Source organism: Salvelinus sp. IW2-2015, linkage group LG7 (assembly GCF_002910315.2).
Source record: "Salvelinus sp. IW2-2015 linkage group LG7, ASM291031v2, whole genome shotgun sequence".
NCBI lineage: Eukaryota > Metazoa > Chordata > Actinopteri > Salmoniformes > Salmonidae > Salvelinus > Salvelinus sp. IW2-2015.
Window position 1 is genome coordinate 28,142,401 of NC_036847.1, and position 15,196 is coordinate 28,157,596.

Genomic DNA, 15,196 nt, shown 5'->3' on the forward strand with positions numbered 1-15,196 from the left:
AGTTTAATTGTCACTGATAGATTTGGTTTCTGAGCTTTAACTATTATTAATCATTAGTTATAAAAGAGACATGAGGGGTGCCATAATGAAGCTTGGGAGGGGCTGAGTGCAGGGAACACGGTCACATGTGGAAGTACTGACAAGGGGAAGAACCGTTTAAGGCCCATATCACTCAGCTCCCTGACTAGCAATAATGATGCAATGTTTAGCGATAAGGAGGAGACTCCACCCAAAGTGGGGTATGCATACTACCACGGGGGAAACCATGTTTTTTGTCTAATGCAGCTGTATTGACCCTCTGGGCAGAATAAACTTGGTTTGAAGCTTCCATCGTGTCCGTTGAGTTTGTACTCTGAAAATTAGAACCTAACATCACACACCGGATAGGTGGAGTGAAACGTGTTGTTTTACAGGGTCAGCCATAGTAGTACAGCACCCTTGGAGCAATTTAGAGTTAAGTGCCTTGCTCAATATTTTTCACCTTGACGGCTCAGTTATTCCAACCAGCAACATTTCGGTTACCGTCCCAATGCTCGTCCCAATGCTCTAACCTCTAGGCTACCAGCCATTAGTGATTCTGCGCCTTGACTTGCTCAAACTGATGCCCTAAACATGCTGATTGTATTACAACTAGTACTACTATTATCAGTCACTACTTTGACAATGAACATTGATGGTTGTCTTTTCCTATGTTACCTGTGACAGTGTTGGAGAGCAGTCGACTGGTCTTCAGCGGGAGGACCTTGATGAAGCTGAGTCCTGTCCTCTCTGCAATACTGACGTCCAGGGTGAGGTTAGTGACCAGTCCTCCAGGCCTCAGACCCAGGGTCAGTTCATAGCGACCCAACCTGCGGGGCAGCAGCTCCTCGTAGGACAGAGAGAAGGACATCCGGGTCCCCGAGGGAACACTCATCGCCACGCGGAACTTCTCGATCTCCCTCTCTCTGAGACCATAGCAGAGGAGAAACAACAGAGAGAGACAGTATTGGAGTGATGGTGTCAGTGGTCTATGGTGAACCTGAAAGAATGGCTGAGAGAGCATTGAGGGAATGGAGTAGGATCCAGACTAAAGTGATAGAAAGATGTGAGTGGATGTGGTGGGTGGGTGATGGATGTCTGATTTGTACTGCAGAAAATCTAGAGAAAAATGGAAGTAGTTTGTTACTCTTTCATACAAAACATAGAAATCTGAATAAAACACATATCAAAGAGTGAACGTGGTATCAAATACTTTTTCAGACTGACTTGGTGGCAACAAGTCCAGCTGTTTTTCCTTGTTTCTTGGCTGCGTCATATATCTTCCTGGCGGCGCTCCGTTCCTTCACCTGGGCGATGTACACTTTGTCATTGGAGGTGCTGTGGGATAAGAGGACAGAAATAAAGTAAAATAGCCCTCTGGGTAACTCACAATGGTCAGACTATGTGAACAAACATGCTTTGGTCTCATAGATTGAAAACGTCAAGGTTTATTGACAGTAAATAGACTTTCCTTTACCATAAATGTACTTTCCTTATGGTAACTATTTGTATTATCAGTCACGTGTTACAAAACAATAATATACTGTACTTCACAGCATTCGAGTTGGACTAAGATGGGGGAAATACAGTACCAGTCAAAAGTTTGGACACACGTACTCATTCAAGGGTTTTTCTTTATTTTTACTATTTTCCACATTGTAGAATAATAGTGAAGACATCAACACTATGAAATAACACATATGGAATCATGTAGTAACCAAAAGTGTTAAACAAATCAAAATATATTTTAGATTTTAGATTCTTCAAAGTAGCTACCCTTTGCCTTGATGACAACTTTGCACACTCTTGGCATTCTCGAAACCAGCTTCATGAGGTAGTCACCTGTAATGATTTAAATTAACAGGTGTGCCTTGTTAAAAGTTAATTTGTGGAATTTCTTTCCTTCTTAATGTTTTTGAGCCAATCAGTGGTGTTGTGACAAGATAGGGGTGTATACAGAAGATTTGGTAAAAGACCAAGTCCAACTCAAATAAGCAAAGATAAATGACAGTCCATCATTACTTTAAGACATGAAGGTCAGTCAATGCGGAAAATTTAAAGAACTTTGAACGTTTTTTCAAGAGCAGWCGCAAAAACTGACAAGCACTATGATGAAACTGGCTCTCATGAGTACCGCCACAGGAAAGGAAGACCCAGAGTTACCTCTGGTGCAGAGGATAAGTTCATTAGAGTTACCAGCCTCAGAAATTGCATCCCAAATAAATGCTTCACAGAGTCATAGTCAATCAATCAATAATATAATAATATTAGCAACATTTTTTATTTTCAATTCACAATCTGTAGAAATAATGAGAATAGAAAGTTTCAGAACTTTTGTGAAACATCACAGCACAGTTGAAAAATATATGGCAAATAGAAATCCAATATGAATGGTGTTCAGAGATAGATGGGAGGGGTTGAATGGAGCTGAAGGTTGGGACTAATAACAACAAATAATAACAAGATAACTAATGTAAAACATACTGTGCCGTTAAAACGTATATAGGTTAAGAACTTTTGTGAAAGAGCACAGTTTGAAAGATATGGCAAATAGAAGTCAAACCGGATGGACATCAGAAAGAGATGGGAGAGGTTGAGTTCTAAAACTACTGTAAAATAGACTGTGTCCATAAAATGTATATAGTATGTATAAGCTGGAAGTAGAGGCCTAAGCGTTGTTGTTCACCAGTTCACTCCAATTAGGGGAGGAGTGGTAGGTTTAGAAAGTAATAAAGGAAAATATATATTTAAAAAGATTACGACTATATATTATATATTTATGTATGTATGTGTATTTATAAATTATGTATGTATGTGTTGTCGTGGAAATTGGAAGATTGTGTTAAATGCTTGTATTGCATTATAATGGTTGTTTTATTCGACAGAACAGAGTGTTCTGTAACTATTGTGTGTGTGTTCTACTGAGGATGGGCCTCTATGAGATAACACGACAGAGAGAATTTACAATGTCTTTGGTGATAAAACCTAAAGACATTTCAGAGAACATGAGGTAATGGTTCTGTGCTATGAGTACCAGGAACGAGATTAGAACCTCGTCTTAGGGACCAAACTGAACGATAATTTATAGCGAATGCTATCTGGCTACGGATACTCCTTTCCATTTATAAACTCTTCCTTTGTGAATTGTTCCTAATATCTGTGGTTTGTTATGTCGACTAGGGGGTGGATCTTTGCTATAAAAGATCTCAGTAGCCATTGTGTAGTCACTTTCAATGGTTCATTAGAAATGGTGCATCATTGAAAGTCATTGCTATTGCAAAGCTCTAATTAAAAGGTAGTTTAAGATAACTCTGCTCGTGTTAAGTTTAACTCTCCTCATTGTGTAAAACAGAAATTAACCACCACAGTGTACATGTATGTATGTTTATGTGTCTATATGTACAGTACCACTCAAAGTTTGGACACACGTTCAAGGGTTTTCTTTATTTTTTTTACTATTTTCCACATTGTAGAATAATAGTCCACTTGCACTTTTACTATTTTCCACATTGTAGAATAATAGTCCACTTGCACAAAGGCGGAGGTAGCGGTCCTGCTGCTGGGTTGTTGCTCCTACGCCTCCTCCACGTCTCCTATGTACTGCTCCTGTCTCCTGGTAGCGCTCCATGCTCTGGACACTACGCTGACAGACACAGCAAACCTTCTTGCCACAGCTCGCACTGATGTGCCATCCAGGATGAGCTGCACTACCTGAGCCACTTGTGTGGGTTGTAGACTCCGTCTCATGCTACCACTAGAGTGAAAGCACCGCCAGCATTCAAAAGTGACCAAAACATCAGCCAGGAAGCATAGGAACTGAGAAGTGGTCTGTGGTCACCACCTGCAACCACTCCTTATTGGGGTGTCTTGCTAATTGCCTATAATTTCCACCTTTTTTCTATTCCATTTGCACAACAGCATGTGAATTTATTGTCAATCAGTGTTGCTTCCTAAGTGGACAGTTTGATTTCACAGAAGTGTGATTGACTTGGAGTTACATTGTGTTGTTTAAGTGTTCCCTTTATTTTTTTGAGCAGTGTATATATATATTTGCAAAAAAAATATATGGGAATATCTACAATATTAAAGCTGATCTACCACCCAAAAAAAAAATGCTTCTCAGATTCAAGTAACAGACACATCTCAACATCAACTGTTCAGTGTGAATCAGGTCTTCGTGTTCGATTGATGCAAAGAGAACAATACTAAAAACATCAATAAGAATAAGAGACTTGCTTTGGCCAAGAAACACGAGCAATGGACATTAGACTAGAGGAAATCTGTCTTTTGGTCTGATGATTCCAATTTAGATTTTTGGTTCCAACCGCCGTGTCTTAGAATGCAGATTATAGACGGATGATCTCTCCAGGTGTGGTTCCCACCGTGAAGCATGGAGGAGCTGTGATAGTGTTGGTGTGCTTTGCTGGTACACTGTGGGTGATTTAATTAGAATTCAAGGCACACTTAACCAACATGCCTACCACAGCATTCTGCAGCGATACGCCATCCCATTGGTTTGCACTTAGTGGGCTATCATTTCTTTTTCAAAAGGACAATACCAAACACACCTCCAGGCTGGTTAAGGGCTATTTGACCAAAAGGAGAGTGATGATCTGCACATCAATACCTGCCCCACATCATCCGACCTCAACCCAATTGAGATGGTTTGGGATGAGTTGGACAGCAGAGTGAAGGAATAGCAGCAAACAAGTGCTCAGTATATGTGGGAACTCCTTCAAAACTGTAGGAAAAACATTCCAGGTGAAGCTGGTTGAGAGAGTGCCAAGAGTGTGCAAAGCTGTCATCAAGTCAAAGGGTAGCTACTTTGAAGAATCTTTTGTGTAATCTTTTGTGTAATTTGTGTAACACTTTTTTGGTTACTACATGATTCCATATGTGTTATTTCATAACTTTGATGTCTTCACTATTATTCTACAATGTAGAATGAGTAGATGTGTCCAAACTTTTGACTGGTACTATATGTATCATGTTGGTTTACATATTAAGTTCAAAACATGCTAGAGAAGGAAGATGGTGTCAGACAAAGGGTGAGAGGAGGGAGTCATTTCTCTCTGAAAACATAATGGTCTGCGTCAAAAAAAATGGCAACCTATTCCCTATAGTGCACTTTTGACCAGGGTACAAGGGATTACTGGAAAGAGATCCAGTAACCCCCAGTAACCCCCTCATTGGCACCCTGCAACCTACACCCAACCCTTTCTCAGCCATATGGGTCCTGGTCAAAAGTAGTGCACTACATTGCATTCGGAAAGTATTCAGACCCCTTTACTTTTTCCACATTATGTTACTTTACAGCCTTATTCGTTGCTGCACAGCTATTTTCAGGTCTCTCCAGAGATGTTAGATCAGGTTCAAGTCCGGGCTCTGGCTGGGACTCTCAATGACATTCACAGATTTGTGCCGGAGCCACTCCTGTGTTGTCTTGGTTGTGCACTTAGGGTCGCAGTCCTGTTGGAAGGTGAACCTTAGCCCCAGTCTGAGGTCCTGAGCGCTCTGGAGAAGGTTTTCAAATCAAATCAAATTGTATTAGTCACATGCGCCGAATACAACAGGTGTAGACCTTAAAGTGAAATGCTACTTACGAGCCCCGAACCAACAATGCAGTTTAACCCTCCTGCTGTGTTCCGGTCAAATTGGACTGATTTACAAGTTCTCTCAGAAAAATGTAGTTAATTGAATCTGATTGTCATAATGTTCCATGACTTTGTCCACAAAGGGCATCTGAACACACAAAATACATTTTCATGATTTTCATAAAATGTTGGGTGTTTTATTTAACTTTTGTACACCTGTGGTGTTCCCGGTCAAAAATGACCGGTCATTAGAAATGAATGGGTGAGACTACAGTTAGTGTATAAAATTGAGCTCAGGCACATGCCCATTCATAAGATCGACACACTTCCTCTCCCAGACCCCCACATGCATGTGTGTTTGAGCACACACACACAATGCCATACAAGATGGTTTAGCAGTCGGACGTGTGTTTGTCTTTGTCTTATCCCGTGTAAATAGCCGGTCTTATTCGTATATATCTTAACTTCTTGCAACTATAGGGGGTGCTGTTCCGCATTAGCATATTTGGGTCTCCAAATTAAACTGCCTCGTGCTAAATTCTTGATCGTACAATATGCATATTATTGTTATTATTGGATAGAAAACACCTTCTAGTTTCTATAGAAGTTGGAATTTTGTCTCTGAGTGGTACAGAACAATTTCTACAGCACTTTTCATGACAGGGTTCAGATTTCAGAAATTTTTACCCCTGATCTGGTCTGTTTTTAAGGCGACAGTGAATGCTATGAAGAACCGACACTGCCTACGTCTTCCTCTGGGTGTCTGTACGTCATCACGTTTTGAATGAAATCTATTGCCACATCCCAGCCATTATAAAACCACAAAATGTTTAGGGACCGCCCTTCTCGTCGTGCGCCTGAAGCGTGAAGGCCATCGGACTTGCCTCGTTCCAAATCGTTGTCTAACCAGCAATATTTCTCCGGTCATGTTTTCAGTCGTTATAGTTGTTAAAAACATCATAATGTAGTTAATTTGAACCGTTTTATAGCAATTTTATCCGTTTAGTGCGATTTTGAGGAATTTCTTTGTTGTGCACTCTGAAAGTTTGGACACGTTTTGGGGTCCCGTTCGATCGTTAGTGGATATTTCGAAGGACAGAGGACATCTATCGACCAAAAGACGTTATAACATAGAAAGGATACATTGCCCAAGAATCTGATGGAAGAACAGCTCAAAGTAAGCAATATTTAATATGATAAATCGTGTTTCGTCGAAATATTTTAAACGCATATTTGCCATTTTGTTTGGTATAGCTTCACTTGGCCAACCCTGTATTGAAAAGTAAGGATAATTAAAAAATGTAAATCAGCGGTTGCATTAAGAACTAATTTGTCTTTCGATTGCTGTCAACCCTGTATTTTTTAGTCAAGTATATGATTAGCTTTCATTAAACTAGATCACTCTGATAGATGACGTCAGACATATTGAGGCTTGATTTCCTAGTATTTTTATTGTGTAACCACGGTTTTGTATGGCTAAATATGCACCTTTTCGAACAAACTGTATTGTATATTGTAAAATGATGTTACAGGAGTGTCATCGGAAGAATTCTGAGAAGGTAGTGAAAAAATTTATATATTTTGGCGGTGATTACGTTATAGCGCTCTTTGGCTGGAATCGGCTCTGGTAACTTTTGCACATGTGGTATGCTAACTTATCGATTTATTGTGTTTTCGCTGAAAAACGCTTAGAAAATCTGAAATATGGTCTGAAATCACAAGAACTGGGTCTTTCCATTGCTATGCTTTGTCTATTTTTATGAAATGTTTATGATGAGTAAATTGGTCATACACGTTGCTCTATCTAGTAATTCTAGTCGATTTGTGATGGTCGGTGCAATTGTAAACTGTGATTTCTACCTGAAATATGCACTTTTTCTTAACAAAAACTATCCTATACCATGAATATGTTATCAGACTGTCATCTGAAGAGGTTTTTTCTTGGTTAGTGGATATCAATATCTTAGTTGAGCCGAATTGGTGATAGCACCTGAAGGAGTAAGAAACTGATGGAGTTAGAATAGTGGTGTATTTTGCTAACGTGTTTAGCTAATAGATTTACATATTTTGTCTTCCCTGTAAAACATTTTAAAAATCTGAAATGGTGGCTTTATTCACAAGATCTGTATCTTTCATCTGGTGTCTTGGACTTGTGATTTAATGATTTAGATGCTACTATCTACTTGTGAAGCTATGCTAGCTATGCTAATCAGTGTGTGGGGGGATGGGGGGTGCTCCCGGACCCGGGGTAGAGGCTCGTTAGAGGTTAATCTCACTTTCTATCTATGAACTAAATATAGTTTCCTGCAACCCGCCTCACCTAATGTGGTACGGATCTGCTATTTTTATTCTTATAACTGGAACTTCCATCAGGAGCTAGCCAGCTAACTAGCTACTAGTCTTTGTTAGCCACGGCTAGCGGTTCTTCGGATTTTGCACTCACGAGACTCCCAGTTACACAATAAATGTTATTTTTTGTTCGATAAATATTACTTTTATAACAAAAAAACGCAATTTGGGTTGCGCGTTATGTTCAGAAAACTACAGCCTCGTTCCGTTCAACGAAAATTCCAAATAGTATCCGTAATGTTCGTAGAAACATGTCAAATGTTTTTTATAATCAATCCTCAGGTTGTTTTTAACATACATAATCGATAATATTTCAACCGGACCGTAACCTATTCAATAAAAGAGAGAAAGAAAATGGAGAGCTACCCCTCTGGCGCGCAGGAACTAATCAAAGGACACCTGACTAGTTTTGAAAAATCTCACTCATTTTTCAAAATAAAAGCCTGAAACTATGTCTAAAGCCTGGTCACAGCCTGAGGAAGCCATTGGAAAAGGAATATGGTTGATACCCCTTTAAATTGAAGAAAGACGGGAAATGAAACACAGATAAAAAATAATTTAAAAAAATCACTTCCGGGTTAGATTTCCTCAGGTTTTCGCCTGCAAAATCAGTTTTGTTATACTCACAGACAATATTTTGACAGTTTTGGAAACTTTGGAGTGTTTTCTATCCTAATCTGTAAATTATATGCATATTCTACAATCTGGACCTGAGAAATAGTCCGTTTACCTTGGGAACGTTATTTAAAATTAAAATTAAAATCTGACCCCTAGCGTCAAGAAGTTAAATAAGCACTCCCCATTCAAAAAGTGTAGAACTAAGAACAGATATAGCCCTTGGTTCACTCCAGACTTGACTGCCCTTGACCAGCACAAAAACATCCTGTGGCGTACTGCATTAGCATTGAATGCATTAGCATTGAAAATCTGAAGAAAAAAAGTAATAATTTATCACCCTCTAAAAAAGTGCTTTCTGGACAGCTTTTCGAAATTCTTTCGATTTTATTTGTCAATTATACATGTATAAGAACTGTGTGAACATACCATTGTCATATTTTATTGTCATATTTTTTTTAACTTGTCCATAAGGCATATGTTTTGTCCATTTGCAATATGAGGAAGTCAAAAGTCGAAGTCAAAAGTCAGTGAACCATTGCCAAATGCCATAAGAAACGTCCAAAAGCAATATGAAAGTATTAAAAGTGCCAAATCAGGATGTTATGTCCATTTGCCACGTACGATCACAGGAAGTCGGTTTCCAAACCCAAAAGTCAGTGAACCATGTCCAAATGGCATTCATACTGCCCAAATGAAATATAGCACTATGTTAAGCCATTAATCAACCTAGATGGTCTATTTGTCATGTATGATGAGGGAGAAGTGAGACTCTGTTGTTTTTTAACAATATTTTGAAAAATCTCSAAAATGACCAGGGGCCCGGGTGGGGGGTGCTCCCTACCCAACTGTAGACCCCTTGCGCCCCCCTAAAGGCATTAAAAAAACATTTTAAAATGTGTTCCTGGTAACACATTCCAATCACCCGGTGCACGGCTGTCCATTTGCAATATGTTTCAATGGGTATTTACCATCACGAATTTGACATGCTCAAAAGTACTGCAGAAATGCAAAATTGACTGGCCCGATGAACTCGGGATGGCCGGTCAGTGATAGTGGTTCCTCTCCATCGCTCGTTGTGTTGATTTCATCATGTCCATTTGGTGATGTTTTTTCACTGTTGAATCTTATTGCAAATGTACTGTCCATTTGCAATATGTTTCAATAGGCATTTACCATCACGAATTTGACATGCTCAAAAAAACTGAAGAAATGCAAAATTTACTGGCCCGATGAACAAAAACAATGACAAAAACAAAGTGATTAACCAGTCATAACTAGCCAATGGCAATGCAGATTACACAGTAAGCAACCAATCGATTAAACACAGGATATGACATCATGGAACACCCTGCTTCTTCGCTTCTAGAAACCTTTTAAAAACACAAATTAACAAACTTAGTTGTGCCCATCCATCCATTTAAAAAATAATTTCATCTTGGTGAAATGGCCGGGCAGTGATAATGGTTCCTCTCCATTGCTCGATGGTGACATGAGAGAAGTGGGACTCTGTCGTTTTTTAAAGATTGTTTGAAAAATGTCCAAAATGACCGCTTGCCATGCAGTAGAAGAGAGAACAATCTATGACTAGGGTGGCTGGAGTCTTTGACAATTTTTAGGGCCTTCCTCTGACACCGCCTGGTATAGAGGTCCTGGATGGCAGGAAGCTTAGCCCCAGTGATGTACTGGGCTAATCGCACTACCYTCTGTAGTGCCTTGCGGTCGGCGGCCGAGCAGTTGCCATACCAGGCAGTGATGCAACCAGTCAGGATGCTCTCGATGATGCAGCTGTAGAACATTTTGAGGATCTGAGGACCCATGCCAAATCATTTCAGTCTCCTGAGGGGGAATAGGTTTTGTCGCGCCCTCCACACGACTGTCTGTGTGGAGGGTGTGCTTGGACCATGTTAATTTGTTGGTGATGTGGACACCAAGGAACTTGAAGCTCCTCAACCTGCTCCACTGCAGCCCTGTCGATGAGAACGGAGGCGTGCTCGGTCCTCTTTTTCCTGTAGTCCACAATTATCTTCTTTGTCTTGATCACGTTGAGGGAGAGGTTGTTGTCCTGGCACCACACGACCAGGTCTCTGACCTCCTCCATATAGGCTGTCTCGTCATTGTCGGTGATCAGGCTATTATGTCATCGGCAAACGTAATGATGGTGTTGGAGTCGTGCCTGGCTGTGCAGTCATGAGTGAACATGGAGAACAGGAGGGGACGGCGCAATCACCCCTGAGGGGCCCCTCTGTTGAGGATCAGCGTGGTGGATGTGTTGTTACCTACCCTTACCACCTGGGGGCGGCCCGTCAGGAAGTCCAGGATTCAGTTGCAGAGGGAGGTGTTTAGTCTATTGGTCCTTAGCTTAGTGATGAGCTTTGAGGGCACTATGGTGTTGAAAGCTGAGCTGTAGTCAATGAATAGCATTCTCACATAGGTGTTCCTTTTGTCCAGGTGGGAAAGGGCAGTGTGGAGTGCAATAGAGATTGCATCATCTGTGGATCTGTTGGGGCGGTATGCAAATTATAGTGGGTCTAGGGTTTCTGGGATAATGGTGTTGATGTGAGCCATGACCAGCCTTTCAAAGCACTTCATGGCTACAGACATGAGTGCTATGGGTCGGTAGTCATTTGGGCAGGTTACCTTAGTGTTCTTGGGCCCAGGCACTATGGTGGTCTGCTTAAAACATGTTGGTATTATAGACTCGAACACTGAGAGATTGAAATGTCAGTGAAGACACTTGCCAGTTGGTCAGCGCATGCTCACAGTACACGTCCTGGTAATCCATCTGGCCACGCAGCCTTGTGAATGTTTGCAAGCCCTGCCACATCCGACAAGTGTCAGAGCCGGTGTAGTACGATTCTATCTTAGTCCTGTATTGACGCTTTGCCTGTTTGATGGTTCGTCTGAGGGCATAGCAGGATTTCTTGTAAGTTTCCGGGTTAGAGTCCCACTCCTTGAAAGCGGCAGCTCTACCATTTAGCTCAGTGCGGATTTTGCCTGTAATCCATGGCTTCTGGTTGGGGTATGTACGTACGGTCACTGTGGGGACGACGTCATCTATGCACTTATTGATGAAGCCAATTACTGATGTGGTGTACTCCTCAATGCCATCGGAGGAATCCCGGAACATATTACAGTCTGGGCTAGCAAAACAGTCCTGTGGCTTAGCATCTGCTTCATCTGACCACTTGTTATTGATCTAGTCACTGGTGCTTCCTGCTTTAATTTTTGCTTGTAAGCAGGAATCAGGAGGATAGAATTATGGTCAGATTTGCCAAGGCGAGGGAGAGCTTTGTATGCGTCTCTGTGTGTTTTATTCTCGAAAGAAGATCGATCCTAATGGTTGTCCTTCTGGAAGGTTCTCCCATCTCCACAGAGGAGGATGGAGCCAGGTTTCCTCCAGACGTGACACTTGGCATTCAGGCCAAAGAGTTTAATCTTGGTTTCATCAGACCAGAGAATCTTGTTTGTCATGGTGTAAGAGTCTTTAGGTGCCTTTTGGCAAACTCCAAGCGGGCTGTCATGTGCTTTTTACTGAGGAGTAGCTTCCGCCTGGCCACTTTACCATAAAGGCCTGATTGGTGGAGTGCTGCAGAGATAGTTGTCCTTCTGGAAGATCTCCCATCTCCACAGAGGAACTCTGGAGCTCTGTCAGAGTGACCATTGAGTTCTTGGTCACCTACCTGAGCAAGGCTCTTCTCCTCCAATTTCTAAGTTTGGCCGGATGGATTCCGGTGGTGGATTCCAATCAAGTTGTAAAAACATCTTAAGGATGATCAATGGAAACAGGATGCACCTGAGCTCAATTTCGAGTCTCATAGCAAAGGGTCTGAATACTTATGTAAATAAGGTATTTCAGTTTTTTCTAAAGGGCCTGTTTTCGGATTGTCATTATGGGGTATTGTGTGTAGATTTATCAGGAAAAATAAGGCTGTAATGTAACAAAATGTGGATAAAGTCAAGGGATCTGAATACTTTCCAAAGGCACTGTATATAGGGAATAGAGTGGAATTTGGGACCCACCCTGAGTACTGGAAAGAGATCGAGTAACACTCGGAAACCCCATCCATGGCCCCTGGAGAATCTACACCCAACAATTTCCCAACCATTTCCCAATCAAACTGGACCAGAACTCACACATAGACCTTAATCCCAATCATATAGTTTCTGTGCTAAAATAAGGTCCTTTGAACAAATATATTAAAATAAAAACCAACAGGGACCAACCGAAATAAACTGCATCCTTGAAGCAAGTCTTGTTTCAGACACAGAGCAGAGTGGAATGTTGGTTTTATCAGGGTGGAAAATATAGCGGCCTGTATGTATGTGTAGCTGAGAGGGAGTGGGAACTGGGAACGGCTGCAATTGATTGACCTACACACAGAACACAAGGCCCTCAGTCCCACGTTGAGAAACGCCACTGAACTAAAAAAATAGAGTCGCACGGCTATTTTCCGAGTTAGTTGGTGACAAGCAGGCGAGTGTGTCGAGAGTGTGTCGAGTGTGTGTTGTGTGTGTGTGTGTGTGACTGACAGTAAAAGAGATTATGAGATTATTAAACTAGTTAAACTAAAACTACATGTAAATGGGTCTGTGCGTGACGTGTGTAGGCTGTGTGTCAGTATGTAGTTGTATGTGTGAGCGTGCACCTTGGCTCAGTGCCTTGGTAAACTCCGCAGGAGAGAGAGGGGGAAGAAAACAGACCAACCTCATGTCATTTTTTCTTATAACTTTCCGACGTACATTTATAAAGCCGGGTATTCATCTGCTTCTAAGGTCCCTCCGACTCTTCCCCCTTCTGAGCCGCTTCTCCTCCCAAACCCAACTACAGACTACGGTTCCTTGTTGGGTCTGTAATGTTGACTTTTTTAATCTTGTTTATATTTCTAGTTTTTTTTAAAGGAGAGTGGGAGAGTAGTTTTCTGCCCTCTTAGTAATCAAATTATGTGTCTCCTTTCCACACTGGACAGAATGTCAGTTCCTGACATAATTCCTTTGAAGTTTTTATTTGGAACCACTGACCTGACTCTGTCTCTTATACACATCTAGATGTGTATAAGAGACAGCTTCTGAGCCGCTTCTCCTCCCAAACCCAACTACAGACTACGGTTCCTTGTTGGGTCTGTAATGTTGACTTTTTTAATCTTGTTTATATTTCTAGTTTTTTTTAAAGGAGAGTGGGAGAGTAGTTTTCTGCCCTCTTAGTAATCAAATTATGTGTCTCCTTTCCACACTGGACAGAATGTCAGTTCCTGACATAATTCCTTTGAAGTTTTTATTTGGAACCACTGACCTGACTGGTATTCAGGATTTGTTTAGTTTATTTACTACCTTATTTTACCCTGCTTTTTCTAAATTTCTATGTAATTTAATGTTATACTCTCTGAGGTGAGTCATACTGTCTCCCGCATGTGAACGATCCCCTTCACAGTTGAAAATAAAAGTCCTTTTGATCCTGAAGGACAATAGCCTGAGTGCCAGTCTGTTTGTGCTATAATGCCAACTCCTCGTCCCTCATTGTCAAGCATAAGGAGTTGGCAAGGGAGCAGAAACAAACTGGGACCCAGACAAGAAGGATATCATTCCAAGGGAAAGAACAATTAATTTGATTACATGCCCACTACCTGTGATGAGGTGTCTTATAAGAACACAAGAGGGGAAAGAGGGGAAAGAGGGAGAGAGAGAGAGAGAGAGAGAGAGAGAGAGAGAGAGAGAGAGAGAGAGAGAGAGAGAGAGAGAGAGAGAGAGAGAGAGAGAGAGAGAGAGAGAGAGAGAGAGAGAGAGAGAGAGAGAGAGAGAGAGAGAGAGAGAGAGAGAGAGAGAGAGAGAGAGAGAGAGAACTGGCTGGCTGGTTCTCACTCATAGCCTCTCCTGCTGCATGTGAGCTTGCGTGAGTGAGGGGTACAAAAAACAGCATTTCCTCCTAGTGAGAGAATAATAAAGTAAACTTGACTTGAAGCGTGTGATTCTGACTCACATGGTGAAGTTGGAGATGAATGCAGCAGAGGGGAGGTCCACCTCAAAGGCTGCCTCCTTGGTGACAGGTAGCTGGTTCCACACAGAGCTCTGGATGGTGGTGTGGGAGTAGCGAGACATGACAGAACACCTCACATGGTAGTCTGTCACCTTCAGCTGTGAACAAACAAGACACACCAAACCTTCAGCAAGGAACATATACATTTGATCTGATGAAATCTTCATATAGCTACCCTAGTACAAAACCAATAGCGACCTCATGAAGAGCTTTGGACTTCTTGGTGTAATGGCTGTTTGACTGACAGTTGAGAAGACCCAGGTTTGAGTCCTGGTCAGGCTCTTTTGGAATTGGAAATCCAAGTATTACTGGGCTTTTTACCCTGGCTTCAGTGGCTTGACAAGTTTAGACAAATGATACTAAACCACACTCTGCAAGATATCCCTCCCACCCCCTTGTTTACTTGGCTAATTCTGGGCCCTGCTGAGACCAATCTGGTCAGCTGGGCCACATTACTGATAGGCCAGGACACAGACAGACAGACCTGAGGTACAGACAGACAGACAGACAGACAGACAGACAGACAGACAGACAGACAGACAGACAGACAGACAGACAGACAGACAGACAGACAGACAGACAGACA

At 41.6% G+C, this 15,196-nt stretch overlaps 1 protein-coding gene across 1 annotated transcript in view; it reads right to left on the bottom strand.

Annotated features, from left to right (window-relative positions):
* Positions 1–15,196, bottom strand: part of LOC111966761 (inter-alpha-trypsin inhibitor heavy chain H6-like) — a 42,012-nt gene that overhangs the window by 20,253 nt on the left and 6,563 nt on the right. The window contains exons 3-5 of the mRNA XM_023991673.1: positions 14,554–14,708; positions 1,246–1,356; positions 697–944 (exon numbers count right to left, since the gene is read on the bottom strand). Of these exons, the coding sequence (XP_023847441.1) occupies positions 697–944; positions 1,246–1,356; positions 14,554–14,708 (514 nt within the window). The remainder of the gene's footprint in view (positions 1–696; positions 945–1,245; positions 1,357–14,553; positions 14,709–15,196) is intronic.